General features: G+C 36.2%; 1 protein-coding gene across 3 annotated transcripts; it reads left to right on the top strand.

Moving 5' to 3' along the window:
- The first annotated feature begins 293 nt into the window (after positions 1-293).
- LOC5579819 (carbonic anhydrase 2) lies at positions 294-17,422 on the top strand. 3 transcript variants are annotated; one of them, XM_021838847.1, is made up of 5 exons: positions 294-908; positions 10,736-10,966; positions 16,517-16,853; positions 16,915-16,970; positions 17,031-17,422. In XM_021838847.1, exons 2-5 carry the CDS (start codon positions 10,817-10,819, stop codon positions 17,256-17,258), a joined length of 771 nt encoding a protein of 256 aa, XP_021694539.1. In that variant the 5' UTR covers positions 294-908; positions 10,736-10,816; the 3' UTR covers positions 17,259-17,422. The 3 variants fall into 3 exon arrangements, with proteins under 3 accessions (XP_021694539.1, XP_011493284.1, XP_001651049.1); XM_011494982.2 differs by having other exon boundaries at positions 294-977; XM_001650999.2 differs by lacking the exon at positions 294-908 and having other exon boundaries at positions 10,622-10,966.
- The last annotated feature ends 439 nt before the right edge of the window (positions 17,423-17,861 follow it).

The following is a 17,861-nucleotide window of genomic DNA, read 5'->3' as shown; positions in this document are numbered from 1 at the left end:
ATACTCCATATACTATTCTTATGGTATACCGTAATAATAGAAATGCGCTACCGCAATGATAGGACAAATAATTTGAATTACTCATGTAAGCTTTATCTCAAAACTAACTTATTTATATTCCAGATAAACACTTCATGCAAAGTACGACAATATTTGTGTGTTGGATGCTGATGTACGTAAATGTAAATATGAACATCGTTCGAAGGTCCTCCATAATAGGACAGATACCCTATGCCTATTTCGCAAAACTGAAACTATCCAACACCCATACAGAACATGCTCTCGCACCACTGCTGTTAGTGTTGTCGTTCGGACGAACGGTCGTTCAGTCGGTCATCCTCTCTACTACCTACTACTTATTGACTGACATCAGACATCATCGGCCCATATTATCGGAAGGAAACACCATTCAACCTGAGGCACATTCAACCACAGTCTGCTGATTACGCCAACGAACGACGAAGAGAAGGAAGTTTACATCGACGACAAAGTCGAACAGTCGAACCGATTGATACGCATAGCGAGGAAGTCGCGATTTAGACAGTATCCTTGAACTTCATCTACGATCTTCATTCTACTGAAGAGTCATTATACGCGTAACGCGCAACTATCCATCCAAAACACGGTGCAGATTGGTGCAGATATGCAAGACAGTGTGATTCTGAAAACATCATAAACTCTTCTGCCTTATACGTATACGTGTGCATGCATATACGATTACTACTCGGTTTAGGCCAGGTGAACGAATGTCGATCGGTCGCGGAACAACATCCATTACGACGTTCGCGTTATCATCGTCCGATGTGTTGTTGGATGAGGCCATAAAATAAATAAATCACTCTCGTGCTTGGATAGGATACGTGGTGCTGCATCGCGACCCATCATATTCTGCGATCGTACGTCAAAACGTGAGCAATTTACGCCAATTATACTGCTTTGTGATAATGGTGCTCTGTTGATGTGTTTTTGTGATAGAGGTGAGTGGTTATTTACTTTTTTTTTTATCCCATACTCGCTTTGGTTTTTTGATCGTCCATTCTTTCTGTTGATGTTGACGATTGGATTTATTGAGGATTTCTGATATGGTGATATGTGTGTAAGTGAATGGAAGCATTTTTGTCGTGGCAAGACGATGACCACCAGCTCGCAGGTTGGCAGCTTATGACGTCATTTCGGTAAACAGGTACGCGAGCACGTGACTACACCATAAACGAGTAAAAACCGGCACAATACAACTTACAGGGTTGTTACCACCAAGTGGATTTCGCGATTTTTGCGGATTTGCGCGAATTGTTATTGTTCAGTCTGAGTATAGAAATGTGAATTATTTTTTTTGCAAGCCACTATGGATGGTTCCATTAAATCTGAAGGCCAAAAATAGTTTTGCATTCTTATGCTATATTTATGAGTTTCATGATACGAATTTTATATTATGGTTTCAAAACCAAACTTGGGCCTATAGTGAAATAATGAGTTTTTTTTTTTTCTAATAGTGCATATAGACCACTTGTGCGATTAACATTGTAAAAACCATTACACCTATTTTGAATTTATATAGTAATTACGATATGAATCATATTGCGGTATTCGAATATCCCCTGAAGCAATCTTTAGGTTTTATTAAAAAAAAAAAATGGTAAAAATATCAAACAAAAATGCCTTAAATGAAAAAAGTGTAAATATGTGCAGTTAAATTTTTCACGATAGGTTCACATGTAAAACTACCTAAAATACAAATTTTAGCCTGGGGCAACTTTGGACAAAAAATTGTGATCATTTTTTTAATTGTTGGTCATCTGATCGCCCATAGTGGACTCACTTGTATAGTAAAAATAGGTTTGTAGGAAATATCTCGAAATTTTAGAAGTGCAATATACTGACAATTTTCTTTATTTTTTTCAAAAGTACTCTATTAGAACTAGAACCTGCGGTAGATCATCTGTTGTTTTTTTTTCTTCATTGTAACACAGTGTAGTGGAACTTACATTTAACTGATTCCGTTTTTATTTTGAAGTCTCTTTTTGAGGACCGTTGGTAGCTATTTGGTCACTTTTTTGTCAAATCTTATCAACAAAATAATTATTTTGATCCATTTCTTACACACCAGTTTGTTTCCTTGTCCTTAAAAATGGTAAATATTACATAAATAACAAGAAACTCTTTATGATATGATTATGCAGAATTATAGTACATATCGAAAGTAAGGCGCCGTCCACAAATTACGTAACGCTCTAGGGGGAGGGGGGAGTAGGATCAAGCGTTACGGCTCATACAAAAATTTTAAATTTTTCATACAAAAAACGTTACGGACGGGGGGAGGGGTTCGAAAATTTCCAAATTTTGCGTTACGTAATAAATGGATGCTGCCTAATACTGAATGGTTGGTGGTCTTTGATTCCGTTGCATGTTCCTGCAGGGCAAACGACGGAATCAAGATCATTTGTGACCGATTCGCATCATGTGAGTGCGAAAAAAAAATAATCGCGTCAGTAGTGTGTAGTCGGGGATGGATTACCAACTGGTGAGCTCGTTTCATGCTTTTTATTGTAGCAACGTTCTAAGTGGAACATGTCGGTATGCATACCTGGATTCCAAGCTATTTCACTCTAAGTAATTTTCTAACAAACTTTGGATGCTTCTTGTAGTGATAAGTCTCGACATAAACTCTTATTTCTTTTTTCGTCTTTAACACAAATAACATTTGAATCGTTCAACGAATGTTGACGTACTTTTTTAATCTTCTACCAATATCTCTTCATCACCAGACAACATGCAATATTAGTTTTAACAGGTTGTCGACTACCTGGAATGTCAGGGAATTTAGTTTTTGACCTAAGTCAGTAATACAATAGTTAATAATCATTATATTTACATACATTACATTATAATATAAAAATGGGTAATCAATATTACAAAATATCACTTCACCATTGAGAAAATGCTGTTATGCATAATATAGTAAACTGTACTTTACTGCCTATAATTATCATCAGAATTCAAATTTTCTAAAATGAAGAGCATCAATAGTGCTCTCCGGACCACTTTTTCGAAGTTGGCGTGGATTGCTTTGAAAATATTGTTTTCTAAAGTTTCCTAGATCAACTCATTGCCTACTTTTGCGATGTTTTCTCAAAATCTTGGAAAAATGGAGTTTATGTCAATCTTTATAAGTTTGCTCAAAATATCCAAGTAAAACTTTGTATAGAGAACTACCAATAAGCATCACAAAATATAAATAGCACATATGTGATAAATCAATAAATCATTTATTTAGAAAAAAAAACATCAATCGGTTACTCATTGGTGGTGTTTTTTTCGGTCGAATGTTTGGGACAGTTTTACTCTCGTTATATTTGATGTAAAATTGCAGCATGAGAAGCATGAGAAATTGAATTAAGAAAGAAATGAATTGAAAATCTAAAATTTTGTCGAAAATACGTATTTTTTAGATATACCCAGGAAATTCTGAGGATGCTAGAATTCCTTGATTATTTTGGGAATCCAGAACATAATTGAAAAGCAGATAAACTATTGATAATTTGTGTGATTACTTGGAGATACTCATAGACGAATTCTTAGAGGAGTTCATCGGAGCATTACTGAAGGTACGTCAAATTCAAGAGAAACATCGGCAAACTTATTAATAGCGCATTATATAATCCCTGAATGCATTCCGTTAAGAATATATAGATGCAGGACCGCATTTACGGGGGGGAGGGGGCGAGGAGGCCATGGCCCGATTATCTAACGTGACTTTTCCAACTGTAACGAAAGCTTTCTCAGCGAAGTATAAGACTTGGTTCGAATGCAATTTATAGATCTGCAGATCAAGTCTCGATTACTTTTCCAAATCGACGTAAGTAACTTCCATAAGGTTTTGAGAACATTAATTCAGAAGAATCACAACCTGTCTTCTAAAACTGTTTTAAAATGAATCACATTTTTAACATTTTTTCGCCGTGTACATTGCTTAAATTTTGCATACAATAAGCTCGCGTTTAAAAACTAGGGAGTTCCTGTTATCTCCCACAAAAATTTTATTACAAAATTATAAGCCGATTTATTTAGTTACTTTCGACGTTTTTCTACCAGTGTAAAATCGACTCAAATAGTGTTTTGTTTTGATTCGTGGTTAAGCCACTTTGTCTCTCCATACAGCGGAGCGGTGAAAATAGTGGTTAGGTTGCGAAAGTTGAAAATCTTACTTTCGTCGTTTTGTAAATAGGGAAATTAAACGTTCTAAAAGTGATGAATTTCGTCTGCGGAACACGTAGAATCGATAAAGTAAGTTTGTATACTCTTTTGACTTGAGTCTGTTTGAACAAGTTTTCGAGAAGTAATAGAATTTAATTATTTAAATATTGATTTTGAAAAAAAAAACTATCGATCACACTGCAGGGCTGGAACTGTTTAAGCGTCTTCTTTTCTATTTATTTCTCTTTTTTGTTTGTAAATCCTTGTGACATTACAATAGTATTACTGTTTGTATTTTTCCATGATTTGCTCTAAAAATTACGTTAGAATTTAGGTATTTTCCTAAAGATTTACAGATAATTGCGAAGTTTTCTCCTGGAGATCATTAAGTGATTATTTCCCATGGAATTCCTCCAAGAAAATTCCTAAGGGATCCATCCTAGAATTTTGTTTCGGATATCTCAAGAATATAATCTGGATTTTTCCAACGATAATCATAGAAATAACTTTAAAGATTCCATCAGAAGTTTTACTAAATATTCTCCTAGATATTTTTCAAGAAAGTCTTAAGTAATCAAGAATTTTCCTGAGATTCTTCCATCGATTTCAGTATGTCTTCCGGGATTCACGTTCACATCTTTAAAAAATTCTTCATAAGACATAAAGTAAAAACTGGAGATCTTCTAGTATAGTCTTTGGAAAAAAAATTGGGATGACGTTGAGGAAATTACTGGAGGGAATATCGTTAAGGAGCTCAAGGATTTCCTGTAGGAATGCTGGAGAAAATCCTCTAAGTATCCTTTGAAAAATCGATGGAAGAGTTTTTGGGAGAATCGGTAATAGAATCTCTAGAAGAATTGCTAGCAATGATCCTGTATGAGTCCCTCAAAGTATTCCAGATGAAAACTCTGGACAAATCACTAAAAGATTTCTTGAAATTTTTGCTCGAGACATGTGAGACAAAAGAACCTGCTGAATAGCCGCGTAAAAGTCTTTTAATTTTTCTCTGGAGCCTGTGAATTTTGCATCAGGATTCACAGTAAACAGAATAAGTAACAAGAGATTTAGATACCATTTTGATTGAAGACTTTCCATGAAAAAATATAGACTTGCATTGAATCAGATGCCAAGTTTTTAGAAGAAGACCTACTGTCAGCCCTACCCAAATTTCTTCAATTCAAAACTGTTAAATAAATCTGTATGTTCAACATCTCGAATATTAATACCGGAATAGAATAAGCATAACTTGAATTAAGGTACCAAAAAGGTAGGAATCATCAAATGAATTTTGTTGTTGACGAATAAGCCCCAAAAACATTGAATTTAACCTGAAAACATATAGGGGAAGTGGTGGTAAAATGAACAGGGGTGGTAAAATTAATACCGTGCCTTTTACCGAGAAAAAACTAATTTCGATGAATTTTTATCACGCACGTACGATTTAGAGCATAAATCTGAGTGTTCGAGTTGATACGTAGGTCAATTGAAGTGAAAATATCAACGAAAACTAAGATTTTAGAAAACCACGTTTGAAAATTAGAACTGACGTAACATTTAGCCCGGAAGACATGAGGTTTTTCAGTGAGGTGGATATCGTTATGATGTCAAATCTGATACCTTTAGAATTCTTTTTGTATGGGTTGCAATCATTAATGGATGTATTTTCGGTGGGGGAATGAAATTTTTCAGAAATATTTGTTTTGCTCACGTTTTTGCATGGTGTTTGTTTTACCACCAACTGCTGTTCATTTTACCCACATAGTGCAGGTAAAATGAACATTTGCATCGCTTTTTGATAGCGATGAAAATATATAAACATTTAGCTATTTTAGTCTGAATCCATGTCGCTACTATAGATTACATCCCTATTTTTGATGTTGTGCGATAAAACTATACAAATTTCTTGTTTTTCTATTAGAAACAAGATGCTTTCCTTAAGGTGTTCATTTTACCACCTCTTCCCCTAAACATGACTTCTGATAATGAAAACATTAGTAATATCTAATCTAATCTGAAGGAACAACAAGCTTTTCTGAGAAAGGGGCCCCCACAAGCCAATGGCCCCGGGCCCCCACATTTGTAAATCCGGCCCTGTATAGATGAATTCCTCGGTGAGAAAAGCTAGGTGCATTTCATATCGAAATCCTAGAATATTAACTGAAAAATTGCCTGTAACGAATCATCGTAAAGAATTATTAGAAGTATTGTACGAAAAAATGAGAAGATGTTATAAAAAAAATTATGTTATCCTGAAAAATATTTTATAAGTATCCCGGCAATAATGCTAGAAATTCCAAATGCTATTCTTAGATCTTAATTTAAGACTAAAAAAAATTCTCTAACAATTTTTAAATAATCTTGGAGATGAGGAGTTTCTAGGGAAAGTCTTAGAAGAGTTCATCAAGAAGTATTGAAGGAATATCTGGAAAAATATTTTAAGAATTTCAAGAGTGTAAAACTCCTTGAAGCAATCCTCCAAGAAAGTTCTTTGGCAATGGCTAGAATTTTACCTGAAAAAGGAATAGTTAAATTTTAGGATATCTTTCTTCCACTAAAAAGGATGGTGGATTATTGTAATAGTGTTGCGTCTTGTATAATCAGGTATAATGAGGAAAGAGGCCAATATTGTCGTTTATGCCTGAAATTTGTAAGGTTAGATCTGAGGTAGTCCACTAGCCGAAAACATTTTTGTTCATACGGATTTTCAAGTTTGAAAAGTAAATAGGTTCTCAATTGCTCAGATTTATCACATCAACTTGAATAAACGCTCAAGAATGTTATCTGACAAATACATGTATCTCAGTATTGTAAAGGCTTTTGCTCAGTTTATTCTTACGGCCTTTAAGGTGAAGATGAATCGAAGCCAAAGTTCAAATTTTCAAGAGCACGGATCTGGAGAACTAAACACCCGTTTGAGCTGAAAACCTAATCGATTGGTCACCACCAGCTAGTGACCAATCGATTAAGTTTTCAGCTTGAACGGATGTTTGGTTCTCCAGATCTGTGCTCTTAAAAATTTGAACCATTGACATGTACACTGTCCATAACTGTAAAACAGTCACATTCGACATTTTTGACAAATTGAAGTTAATACCATGGAGAGCCATCAAATGATAAACACTTTTACTGAAATCTGAAATAATAGCAATGAAATTTCTATCAGAATTATTTTCTGACAATTCACCTAGTATGCAATATGAGTTGTACAAAATATCAGCCTTAAATAAGCACTTTTGAGTTCCTGATAATTTTTAGTAATTTCAGTGTCCTCCCATACAGCAATAAAATGCAAACTTTGTATTCCATTTACTCAATGCCTACTTTTTTCGAATGTTACAAATATGCAGTTATGGGCAGTACAGTGAACTATGAATGTTGTATACAACTTTCCTTCTTGCGTGATGAACAAACTTAAACGGTACAACTTCTAGGTGGGGCATGTCATCGATTTCAATCTCAAGATTCAAAGTCACCGCTCTGGGCAATTGGAGACCCATGATCAACCTGAGTTCGGTATGGTATTTGATTGTCTCCAGATTGTTCGCATTATTTAATCGAGTTTTTAAAACGAATCATTCTGGGTGCGCTGCATGGAATTATACAGGAACTACTGAAGAAATTCCTATGGAAAGTTCTACTTTGAATCTAGGCGGAATTCTCAAATAATTTGACGATTATTCGAAGAAAAATCCGATGGCTAACCAAGCTTAAAAACGTTTTTTTTAACGTGCGAGAATACTGTGAGAAGGGGCCTAGGGGCCCAGATAGCCGTAGCGGTAAACGCGCAGTTATTCAGCAAGACCAAGCTGAGTGTCGTGGGTTCGAATCCCACTGGTCTAGGATCTTTTCGGATTGGAAATTTTCTCGACTTCCCAGGGCATAGAGTATCTCCGTACTTGCCACACGAAATACACGGAAACAAATTCCGTGGTTAAAATTACTATTTTAGCTGACTACGCCCATTCTTGAAACTACCATGGAATTTTAGACCAATTTACTATGTTTACGGTAATTCCCACCACATTACTGGTACTTTCGACAGAAATAATTTACAACAATCTGATTTCGACTACAGACATAGTAAAATCAAACGCATTTCTGGTCTGCTGAAAATTGCCGGTGCGAGCGCTTAAGTTAACCCCCTAAAATGGTAGTTTTTACCGCACAATTTTTTTGCGTGTACGCATGCAAAAATGGTCATTTTTATAGTAAGCTCTCAGTTAATAACCGTGGAAGTGCTCATAAGAACACTAAGCTGAGAAGCAGGCTCTGTTCCAGTGGGGACGTAACGCCAGAAAGAAGAAGAATACTGTGAGAATGTGTAATCCTGGTAAAAATCGTAGTGTTCTAGAGATTCTTACACAATTCATCTTTAAGGTCTTAGAAATTCTTTCATACATTCTTCAAGAAAGAGCCCCACAGATATTGTTGTTGTATTCTTCAAAAGACTATTTCTTCGATTTCTCTAATTATTCTTTAGATTTTTTTAAAGCAATTTTCAGAGTTTCGTTAGGTATTTTGCCAATAATCATTCCAGCAATGTGTCTAGACTATCCTCGAAGATTCTCTGAAGTATTCTGTTCATCGAGTATTTTCTCAGAGATATCTTATACATTCCTTTTAATACACAAAAAATGGATTTTCTATCGTATTTTTTTAAAGAATTTCTGGATAAATTTCTTGAGTATTCCTGAAAATATCTCGGAAGGGAGTTCTGAAGAAATCTCTCAATGAAGCCCTAGAGGATAGTCTGGATTCATTCTTTGAGGTATCCATAGAGAACTTTCTGTTTCAAATTTTGAAGAAATTTTTGAAGATTCTACCTCATTACCCCGTATGCCATTGCCTCAAATTCCAAATCCCTGAATGATATCACTCCGAATCTCAATATAATGGGGGAAATGTCATCAATGCCATTATGTCAAGATGATTGTAAATTCGGGAAAAGTGATGGAATTCGGGGTAATGGTGCATTCAGGGTAATGGCATTCGAGGTGATGGCATTCGGGGTAATAGAGTAGAATAATTCTCAACAAAAAAAAAACTTTGAAGAAATTCATAGAAGTCCGCAGTAAATACACTGGACGAATTCTATGGAGAAAATTCCTGGAAGAAATCATGAAAAATTATAAAAAAAAACTTCTGTTAGAATCTGTGATAATTCTTGATACGACTCCTAGAAGAATCTCTAAAGTAGTTTGCAGAGATATCATTGGTGGACACATCTTCGGAGTTATTTCTAGAGATATTTTGGTGGAATTCTCGCTTGAATCCCAGGATATTCCATAGAAAAATTACACAGCGTAACAAAAATAACATTTTTGCGTGTCTCATGGGTCAAATTATGTGTGTCTGGTAGATTTGAGATTACATAATCTAATGCAATTCTTAGACATTTTTCATCACGTTAAGTCACATGAAGCTGCTTCATTTATAAAATAGACCCCATAATTTAATATAAAACGGCATTATTGAATTTTGATTAGAATTTTTTAACATGCTTGCAGTCTCCATACAAAATTCGTCGTTCATCTAAAAAAAATACAATACTTTCCTAAATAATTAAACATAGTAGTTTACGCAACGAGTTTCAAAATTATGATTTTTACAGCACGTGTCGTACATTTTTCCAACGAGGCTTTTCGAGTTGGATAATTACGACGAATGATGCAAAAATCGAGTTCTGCAACGTGTTTTTTTTTTATTTCGTATAAGACCACTCGAGGGTATCAGAAATAATATGGGAATGAAAAAAAATATTAGAAAGCTTATATATGAATCTACAAGATTGATGAAAGAGCCTGCCGTTTAAAAGCACTTCCACAGTTATTAACTGAGATTTTTTTCTTTGCCAAAGTTGCATTCCTATATCGTGTGGCAGGCACGATGATACTCTATGCCCAGAGAAGTCAAGATAGTTTCCATTACTTAAAGATTTTGGTCCGACCGAGAATCGAACCCGGACACCATCAACATGGCTTTGTAGCCGCGAGCGTTACCACTAGGCTAAAGAAGGCCCCTGTATATTAATCTGTATTCGGCACGCATTTGGTACGGTTTCGTTTTTGGTCAGCGCGAATTCGGCGCGAAAATTATGTTGGACTCCCCATACCAACCCTGTACTTATCGCACAGTAGGCCGGGCAAGATAGCCGGAGCGTGCGGCGGCTCTGTGATTGCTTTGGACGAATGTCTCTATTTTCGGGGGCAGTTTCAGCGACACATTTCAAACTCTAATTTGATAAATTTAACACCTTGGGAAAAATTAATCCATCGCCGTCAGATTTATATTCGTTTCCATCCGCGACTGGTTCCATCCAAAATCCTTAAGATAACAAAATTCCATCCATTCCGCGATAACGAACTCCTTCCGAAAAGATACGAAAGCCTGCTTTGATAAGATCGACAGTTAAACAATCCGGTGTTTTAAGGCACACTTTCAGTTACCGCAGTGTCATTGTTCCATTCGCATTTTTAGTCTCTGTTAAACGTTCGGTCAGTGAATAACTAGCGCCATCTATCAATTTTCCCCCTTTTTACAGTTAATTGTCCAGTGTTGATTGCGTTTAATTGACTGATTGACTATACCGTATCGGAGGAATCAATCGTTACCAGCAGCAATCATGCCGACCACAAGTGCCCCGGTGCAGTCACCCATTGTCCTGAGTCAGCGATCAACCAGCTTCAAGGATTGCGTCCAGCCGCTCGAGTACCACGGCCACTGGGATGGACAGGGAAACGCAAAGATACTCAACAACGGGGCGTCTGCGATGGTAAGTACTTCTATAGCAACGGTTGCGCGTGGCATGCTGCGTTCGCGCGATGCGTATTCGTACGTGTGTGAATGTAGATGCGAGGGATATTTTTTGCTAAACAGCGATGCATTCGTGCATTGGAATGATGAATTGAATGGCATAAATTTAAAAAAGTAGTTAGTTACTGGACTGATTTTATTTTATTAATAATTTAAAAATCGCATTATGCCAAACAAAATAATCATATTTCTGAAGTTACAGTATTTTCAGAGTATGCAAAATTCTAGCGCATTCGGGGCATAACTCGATATTGAGATACAGAACCATAGTAAAAGGTGGTTTTCATGGCTACCTTGATGATTCCTTGAACCTCGGTTGTGTCGCTTTTCTATCGAAAGTGCCCTTAGCATGAAACTATATTATATAAATTCTAAGAACCCCATTAAATTTGAGGTTCCATATGAATGGAATCTAGAACATTGTAAAAATGAGAATGTTCTGTGTGCTATACCTACATAACATGTCATGTCCATTGTCGTCTTCTTGGCATTACGTCCCCTTTGGTTTCTAAGCTCAATGTTCTGAAATCATTTTCATCGTCGTAAGCTTTTTTTGCCAAAGTTGCCATTGCCGCATCCGTATATCGTATGGCAGGTACTACGCTGCCGTGAATAGCAAGTCAGTTCCATCTGCATTATGATAAATTAAGTTGATATCAGTTTTCAACAAAACTTCCAATAATCTTTAAGCTGCAACAATGAAACAACACTTTTTATTCGGTGAAATGAGGAAAAAACACCAAGTCGAAATGTCTCATGATAAAAAGTAATCGCATGTCAGTTTCACTGCAGATTTCCGCATCGTGTAACTAAAAATTGAACCATCTTTATATTTTTGTCCGAAAGGTATTGGAGTGAAAAGCAAATTGTGAAAGTTTATGAAGATCGATACACGTTCTATACTCATGGATTTTTTTAATATTTGTATGGACAACTAGTTTGAAAACTTCTCAGTATTTTTTCTCATTGCCTACTTTTTACAGATGGGACTGGCTTGCGATTCATGGCAGTATGGTACAGTCATCTTTCGTTCGTTGCACTAAAGCTGTAGCCCACCTAGTGAAAAACTTTCACTAATCGGAACTAATAATTTCACTAATTGAGATGTGATATTCTCTATTACAGAAATTCAGGGCTACCAACATTGCCAAACTGCGGCTTGGAGGTTTAAAATGTGACGTTTGCCTTCGTTTTAGGTGGAATATGGCCCACCGCACGGTAGCCCAATTAAAACGAAATGCAATTAAATATAGTGCAACGAACTAAATTCGACTGTAATCTTTTTCCAAGCTTTTCTAGATAATAATCTCACTGATTGATAGGAAGACTCTAGAAAACATGAGGATTTCTTTTAGAAGATTGCCACAAGAATTCTCATTAAAATTCTACTGAAGATATCAATATATTCTTATAACTGTTCTGTAGAAATAGTGATGATTTCAATGATAGTTTCTAATTTGTAGATAGCATTAAGAACATATCGCAGCAACCTAGGTTTTAAGTGGTATCTATAGCAACGACTGACTGTTCAAAATTTTCACTTCAGTTGTAAACTTTCACTAATAAATACGTGTATTTCTTTGCTCTAAACAGTGTTTTACCTCGCTTCCAAGTTGCACTGCTCAACATGTTCCAGGCATTCAAGAAATACCTAACTCTTTCTTTTCTGAAAAATCTCAAAGAATTCTTCTAATAGTATTGCTTTAACGTTAAAAATTACTTCACGAATTGTTTCGGAAATTTTTGAAAAAAAAAAACGAATTTTCTAGGATTTTTTCTAAGAATGTTCCTAGAATTCTTGCGAATATATGACATTTCTATGAATTTTACTTCTGTCTGATTTCCTGGGATTTAATAAGTTTAGATAATTTCTGATCTTAAAAAAAAAAGACACCGACACGTTAATGCTTCCAGTGGACGATTTGCCCTTTGAAGGAAGCACCACACTAGACAACGGACTAGCAATCTTGATCTTGGGCTTCACTAAAATTTCTTCTTGAAATACCCACCGAATTACCCAAGGTGAGAGCTTTCAAAAAAAGATGAACGAATTCCACTTGGAATGTTTCCGAGAAAATCCACTCGAGAAAGTGTTTGAAAACTCTGAGGAAATATTAGAGGAAATCGTGAAGATCTAAGAAAAAAATAAAATAAGCTTCTGAAGGAAATTTTGATTATGCCTTGGAAAAATTTATGGAGCAAAGCAACATAAGACCAAACTTAATCTGAAATTTGTCAGAAAATTTGGGGAATATTAACATGAAAGTTTTAATGTCCTTGAAGTTATCTGCAGCTACCTTCAAAGTATTAGATTTCCTGGAGCTAGTTTTTTTTTCGAATGAATCATGGAAAAAGCTTGAAAATAAGGCCTCAAATTAAATTGTCGCTTTTGAGGTTTCATAGCAAATCTCACTTTTAGGTGGGTGGATACTATTTTGAAATCTCACATTAATGTCTATCATATCAACTGTTATTTGGAAGCTCTAGAAGTCTTGAGCTGAAGACGATTCTCTTGATTTTTTCTTATTGCGTATCAATTCTAGTATGTTTGGCCCAATGTCACCTCCTCGAGGGGGTTGGTTTGGGTCAATTTTAATAATTTTCCTGTTCATAGGGAAATACACGATTCACGGTGTCGACTACCTGGAAAAACCTGGAAAGTCAGGGAATGTCAGGGAATTTATTTTTGACCTGGAAAGTCAGGGAATTTCAGTTGAGGTCAGGGAAAAATATCAATACTACAACACCAAACGAGTTTATTGTCTGCAAAGTAATCGATCATGCTAAATCAATAATACAATAGTTATTTTTAATGACATTACGTCCCCACTAGGACATTTTCGCATTCGTATATCGTATGGCAGGTACGATGATACTCTATGCCCAGGGAAGTCAAGGAAACTTTCATTACAAAAAGATCCTGGACCGACTTGGAATCAAACCCAGATACCTTCAGCATGATACCTCGGAGCACTGCTGAAGGTACGACAAATTCAAGGGAAACATCAGAAAACTTCCAATTAGCGCATTATTCAAGCCCTGAATGCATTCCGTTAAGAATATTTAGATAAATGTTTCGGGGAGAAAAGCCAGGGGTAATTCATATCGAAATCCTAAAATAATAACTAGAAAAAATGCCTGTAACGAATCATCGTGAATTAGCAAAGGTATTCTATGAAAAAAAAACTGAAAACATTTAGGAAAAAATCTATGTCATCTATGTCAAAAATATTTTTATAAGCATTCCTGAAATATTTCTAGAAATTCCAAATGCTATTTTTGGAAGTATTTAAGACTGAAAGAAATTCTCTAACAATTTTTAGAGAATCTTGGAGATGAGGAGCATCTGGGGGTATTGAGAAGTATTGAAGGAATAACTGGAACAATATCTTAAGAATTTCTGAGCAATCTATGTGGAATGCTTTGAAGCAATTCTCCAAGAAAGTTCTATGGAAATGGCTAATATTTTGCCTGGAAAAAGGCCAAATTTTAGGATAAATTTCTTCTACTAAAAAAAAATATGGTGGATGATCGTAATAGTATTGCGTCTTGTATAAAAAAGTTATAATCAGGAAGGAGTCCTAAATTGTCATTCATGCCTAAAATTTTAAATTAGGTTTGAGGTAGTTCACTAGCCGAGAACATCTTTGTTCATACGGATCTTCAAGTTTGAAAAGTAAATAGATTCTTAATTGTTCAGTTTTATCATATCAACTTGAACAAACGTGCAATAATGTTATCTAACAGGTACATATATCTCAATGAAGTAAAAGCTTTTGATCAGTTTATTCAAACGACCTATAACATAAACATCATAAAAATTGTCGAATATGTTTCTTCTTGTAAAAATCGTACTTATTTCGGTCCAAATTAACCAACTCAGTGGTCTGGAACTTTCCTGGAAAATGACTGGAAGGTCAGGGAAAGTCAGGGAATTTTAGTTTCAAAATTGAGTCGACACCCTGCGATTTACCAATGATCATATTCTCATATTTAGCAGAAAATTTCAAGTGAAATTGAGAAATTTGATTAAAAATTAATCAGAACATACGAATTTTTGGCCTAATCTCACTCCAACGCCGGTATTTATGAATATTTGCGGAGAGGAATATCAAAATTAGTTTCTGCTGAAATTTTTACGGAGATTATACTGTTATCATTCTGGTAATGCTTCTTTAGAAATATGAAGGAAATCTGATGATATCTCACGTTTAGTATCATACAGGCGTATCTGCAGTGATCGATTTTTTTCGTCGACTTTCTCTTCGGATCTACCATATTGTACTCTTGTTGTATCTGTTCTTGTTAGTACTTATAAGTTACGGTCGGAAGATTGTAAGAGAGTAACAAGCCACTAAAACCCACCTATTTGTCCTAGATGATGAGGAGGTCGAAATGGAAAAATTACTCAATCAGCATCTGAGGCTGGTTTCAATTCATGTGATAAGTTCTTTCCGAGTTCAAGTGCTTATCTTTCGATATCTAGAATGTAAAAGATTCCGAATCAGTGGAGTAGCAGACCTCCTACCTTCTAAAATAAGCTTCTTGTTTCAAGGAATCTATATGTCAAATGCAATGAAACCTGTTCACAGTTACAAAAAACGACTTTGAACCTCATAAGTGGAAGCAATAATTTGATACGCTACAGTACCGATGCATGGTCAAAATCAGTATCACTCAAGCTAGTGGCCAAACCTGATTAAGGGACGCGCTTTTGAGAGTTCAAAGGTGATAAACTGTTTTCTCCAAAAGGTATAAATAGCGGTATCTTTTTCTAAAAAGGCTCTGTGCAAAATGGTAAAGAATGATAATTGTATAAAAAACGACTACTTCTTTATTTCTCAATAGTAATGGAGTAGAACGACATGCACTAAACAAAGGACACGGGAATACCACAAAAGCCCAAAGAAACCTGATCGCAATGGTTCATCCCGAACAGAAACAGATCAAGCAATACTATTGTATTTTTTCATCATACACTGTTTGTATGGTACCAGAACATGCAACTCTGTTGAAGATGTTGATAACTTGCAATCCAATTCTTCATTTATACATGGTGTTGTATCTTGTACAAAACAGAGAAAAAACTTTTTCTTTTCGTGCATCACTTCGAAGCTTCTTGCAAAAGTAAATCACACGAAAATCGGAAAGAATGCTTTATGAAATTCCCTCAGTAATTTTTTGAATAATCAACAATTCATTCAAGAGTTCCTTTAAAACACATTCAGAAAATCTTCCAATGGTTTCTTCAGATATGTTTTACTAGATTTCTCCGAAGAATTCTCTCTCTAGCAAACTGTCATGAATTCCTGTAGGCGTACATCAGAAAAAAATCCTTAAGGTATACTTCTCTTAAATTCTGAATTTCATACAGCGTTTCCTGTAGAAATTCGTTCAGCTAATCCAAAAAAAATCGTTTATGCTTACTCCTTAGAACTCCGCAATAAAAGTTTACATAAAAGTTTCTGATACAGCTTTACCTAATTTCGTTTTCATCAATTCGTTTCAGATCACGTTCTCGGATCGCTCGTTCCGGCCCTTCATCATCGGCGGTCCCCTCGACAACAAGTACATCTTCGAGCAGTTGCACTTCCACTGGGGCGTGGAGGATGACTCCGGCTGCGAACATATCCTCGAGGGCAACACCTACTCCATGGAGGCGCACGCCGTCCACTACAATGCCAAGTACGGTAGCTTTGCGGAGGCGGTCGACAAACCCGATGGCCTGGCTGTGACAGGATTCTTCGTGCATGCCTTTGGCGACATCGATTGCCCGGAGTTTGACAAAATAGTTAACGGCATCAAATACATCACGAAGCCCAACTCGGAGTCGAAAATCGATGCCGGTTTGTGATGCTATGAATAAGGTCGTAGTCGTATGTTTTCAATGTTGGTTTTTATTCCTAGATTGCCTTTCATGGATGGGTCTGCAAGACCTGAGTCGCCATTACTATACGTACAAGGTATGCATGTCTAGACTTATAATTCTATGGGACATAATCAAATCGATAACTTCTTCACAGGGATCCCTCACGACTCCACCGTACTACGAGAGCGTCACCTGGATCGTGTACAAAACCCCGGTGTACGTATCGAGCCGCCAGATCGATGCCTTCCGGCAGCTGCAGTCCTGCCCGAAGGATTCCAACAAGAAGATCGTCAACAACTACCGGGAAGTACAGGTACCGAAGGTCAGCCCCGAGGTCGTGTTCGTACGGAACAGCAACGCTCGGCTGCGGTCGAAGCTGTGAGCGGTGGTGCGCCCTGTGGAGTGGACGGCGTACGGAACTGAAAATGACTAGACGCGAGCTTGCCTTTCCTTGTAAAATAGTGCTAAGTAGGATTAGACGGGTTTTTTTCTGTTGATTAAGATTTGTAAATTTGTTGGAAAATACACTTTTTGTAAGTAACAGTCTGTTCCGTTTCATAATGTCATTGATATCACAACTCCTTATCGATTAATTTTCTTCGAATGGATTAATAGGAATTAACATTGTTATGAAGCAGCTACGGTTAATAGATAAGAACTTTATAAAATTCTCTCCTACCGGAAAGCGAATACTTATCTAATCGAATCGAGTTGACATATGCGTATATCTTTATTACGTATTGAAATTGTTATTATCTTGTTAGACATACCCTAGGCACAATGCTAGCCAACTGGGCACCAGCCGTGTAAGCCCCTGCTGCCCATTTTGATTCAAATATCATTTCAGAGATAGATTTTCCAGGGTATTATGCTGAAATTATAGCGAGCGCGAGGTCCAACGATAGGCTCTCAGAAGTTCCTCAAAAAGATTAGGTCCAAGTAATTTCGGGATGATAATAAATCTTCAAATAATTCCGCCCGTCGA

Source organism: Aedes aegypti, chromosome 1, assembly GCF_002204515.2.
Source record: "Aedes aegypti strain LVP_AGWG chromosome 1, AaegL5.0 Primary Assembly, whole genome shotgun sequence".
Classification (NCBI taxonomy): Eukaryota; Metazoa; Arthropoda; class Insecta; order Diptera; family Culicidae; genus Aedes; species Aedes aegypti.
This window is presented reverse-complemented; position numbering and strand designations above follow the sequence as displayed.

Coding starts and splice junctions, on each gene's coding strand:
- LOC5579819 (XM_021838847.1), top strand. CDS start 10,817: ATGCCGACCACAAGTGCCCCGGTGCAGTCACCCATTGTCCTGAGTCAG. Junction 16,854..16,914: donor GGAGTCGAAAATCGATGCCG/GTTTGTGATGCT, acceptor TTTTATTCCTAG/ATTGCCTTTCATGGATGGGT. Junction 16,971..17,030: donor GCCATTACTATACGTACAAG/GTATGCATGTCT, acceptor ACTTCTTCACAG/GGATCCCTCACGACTCCACC.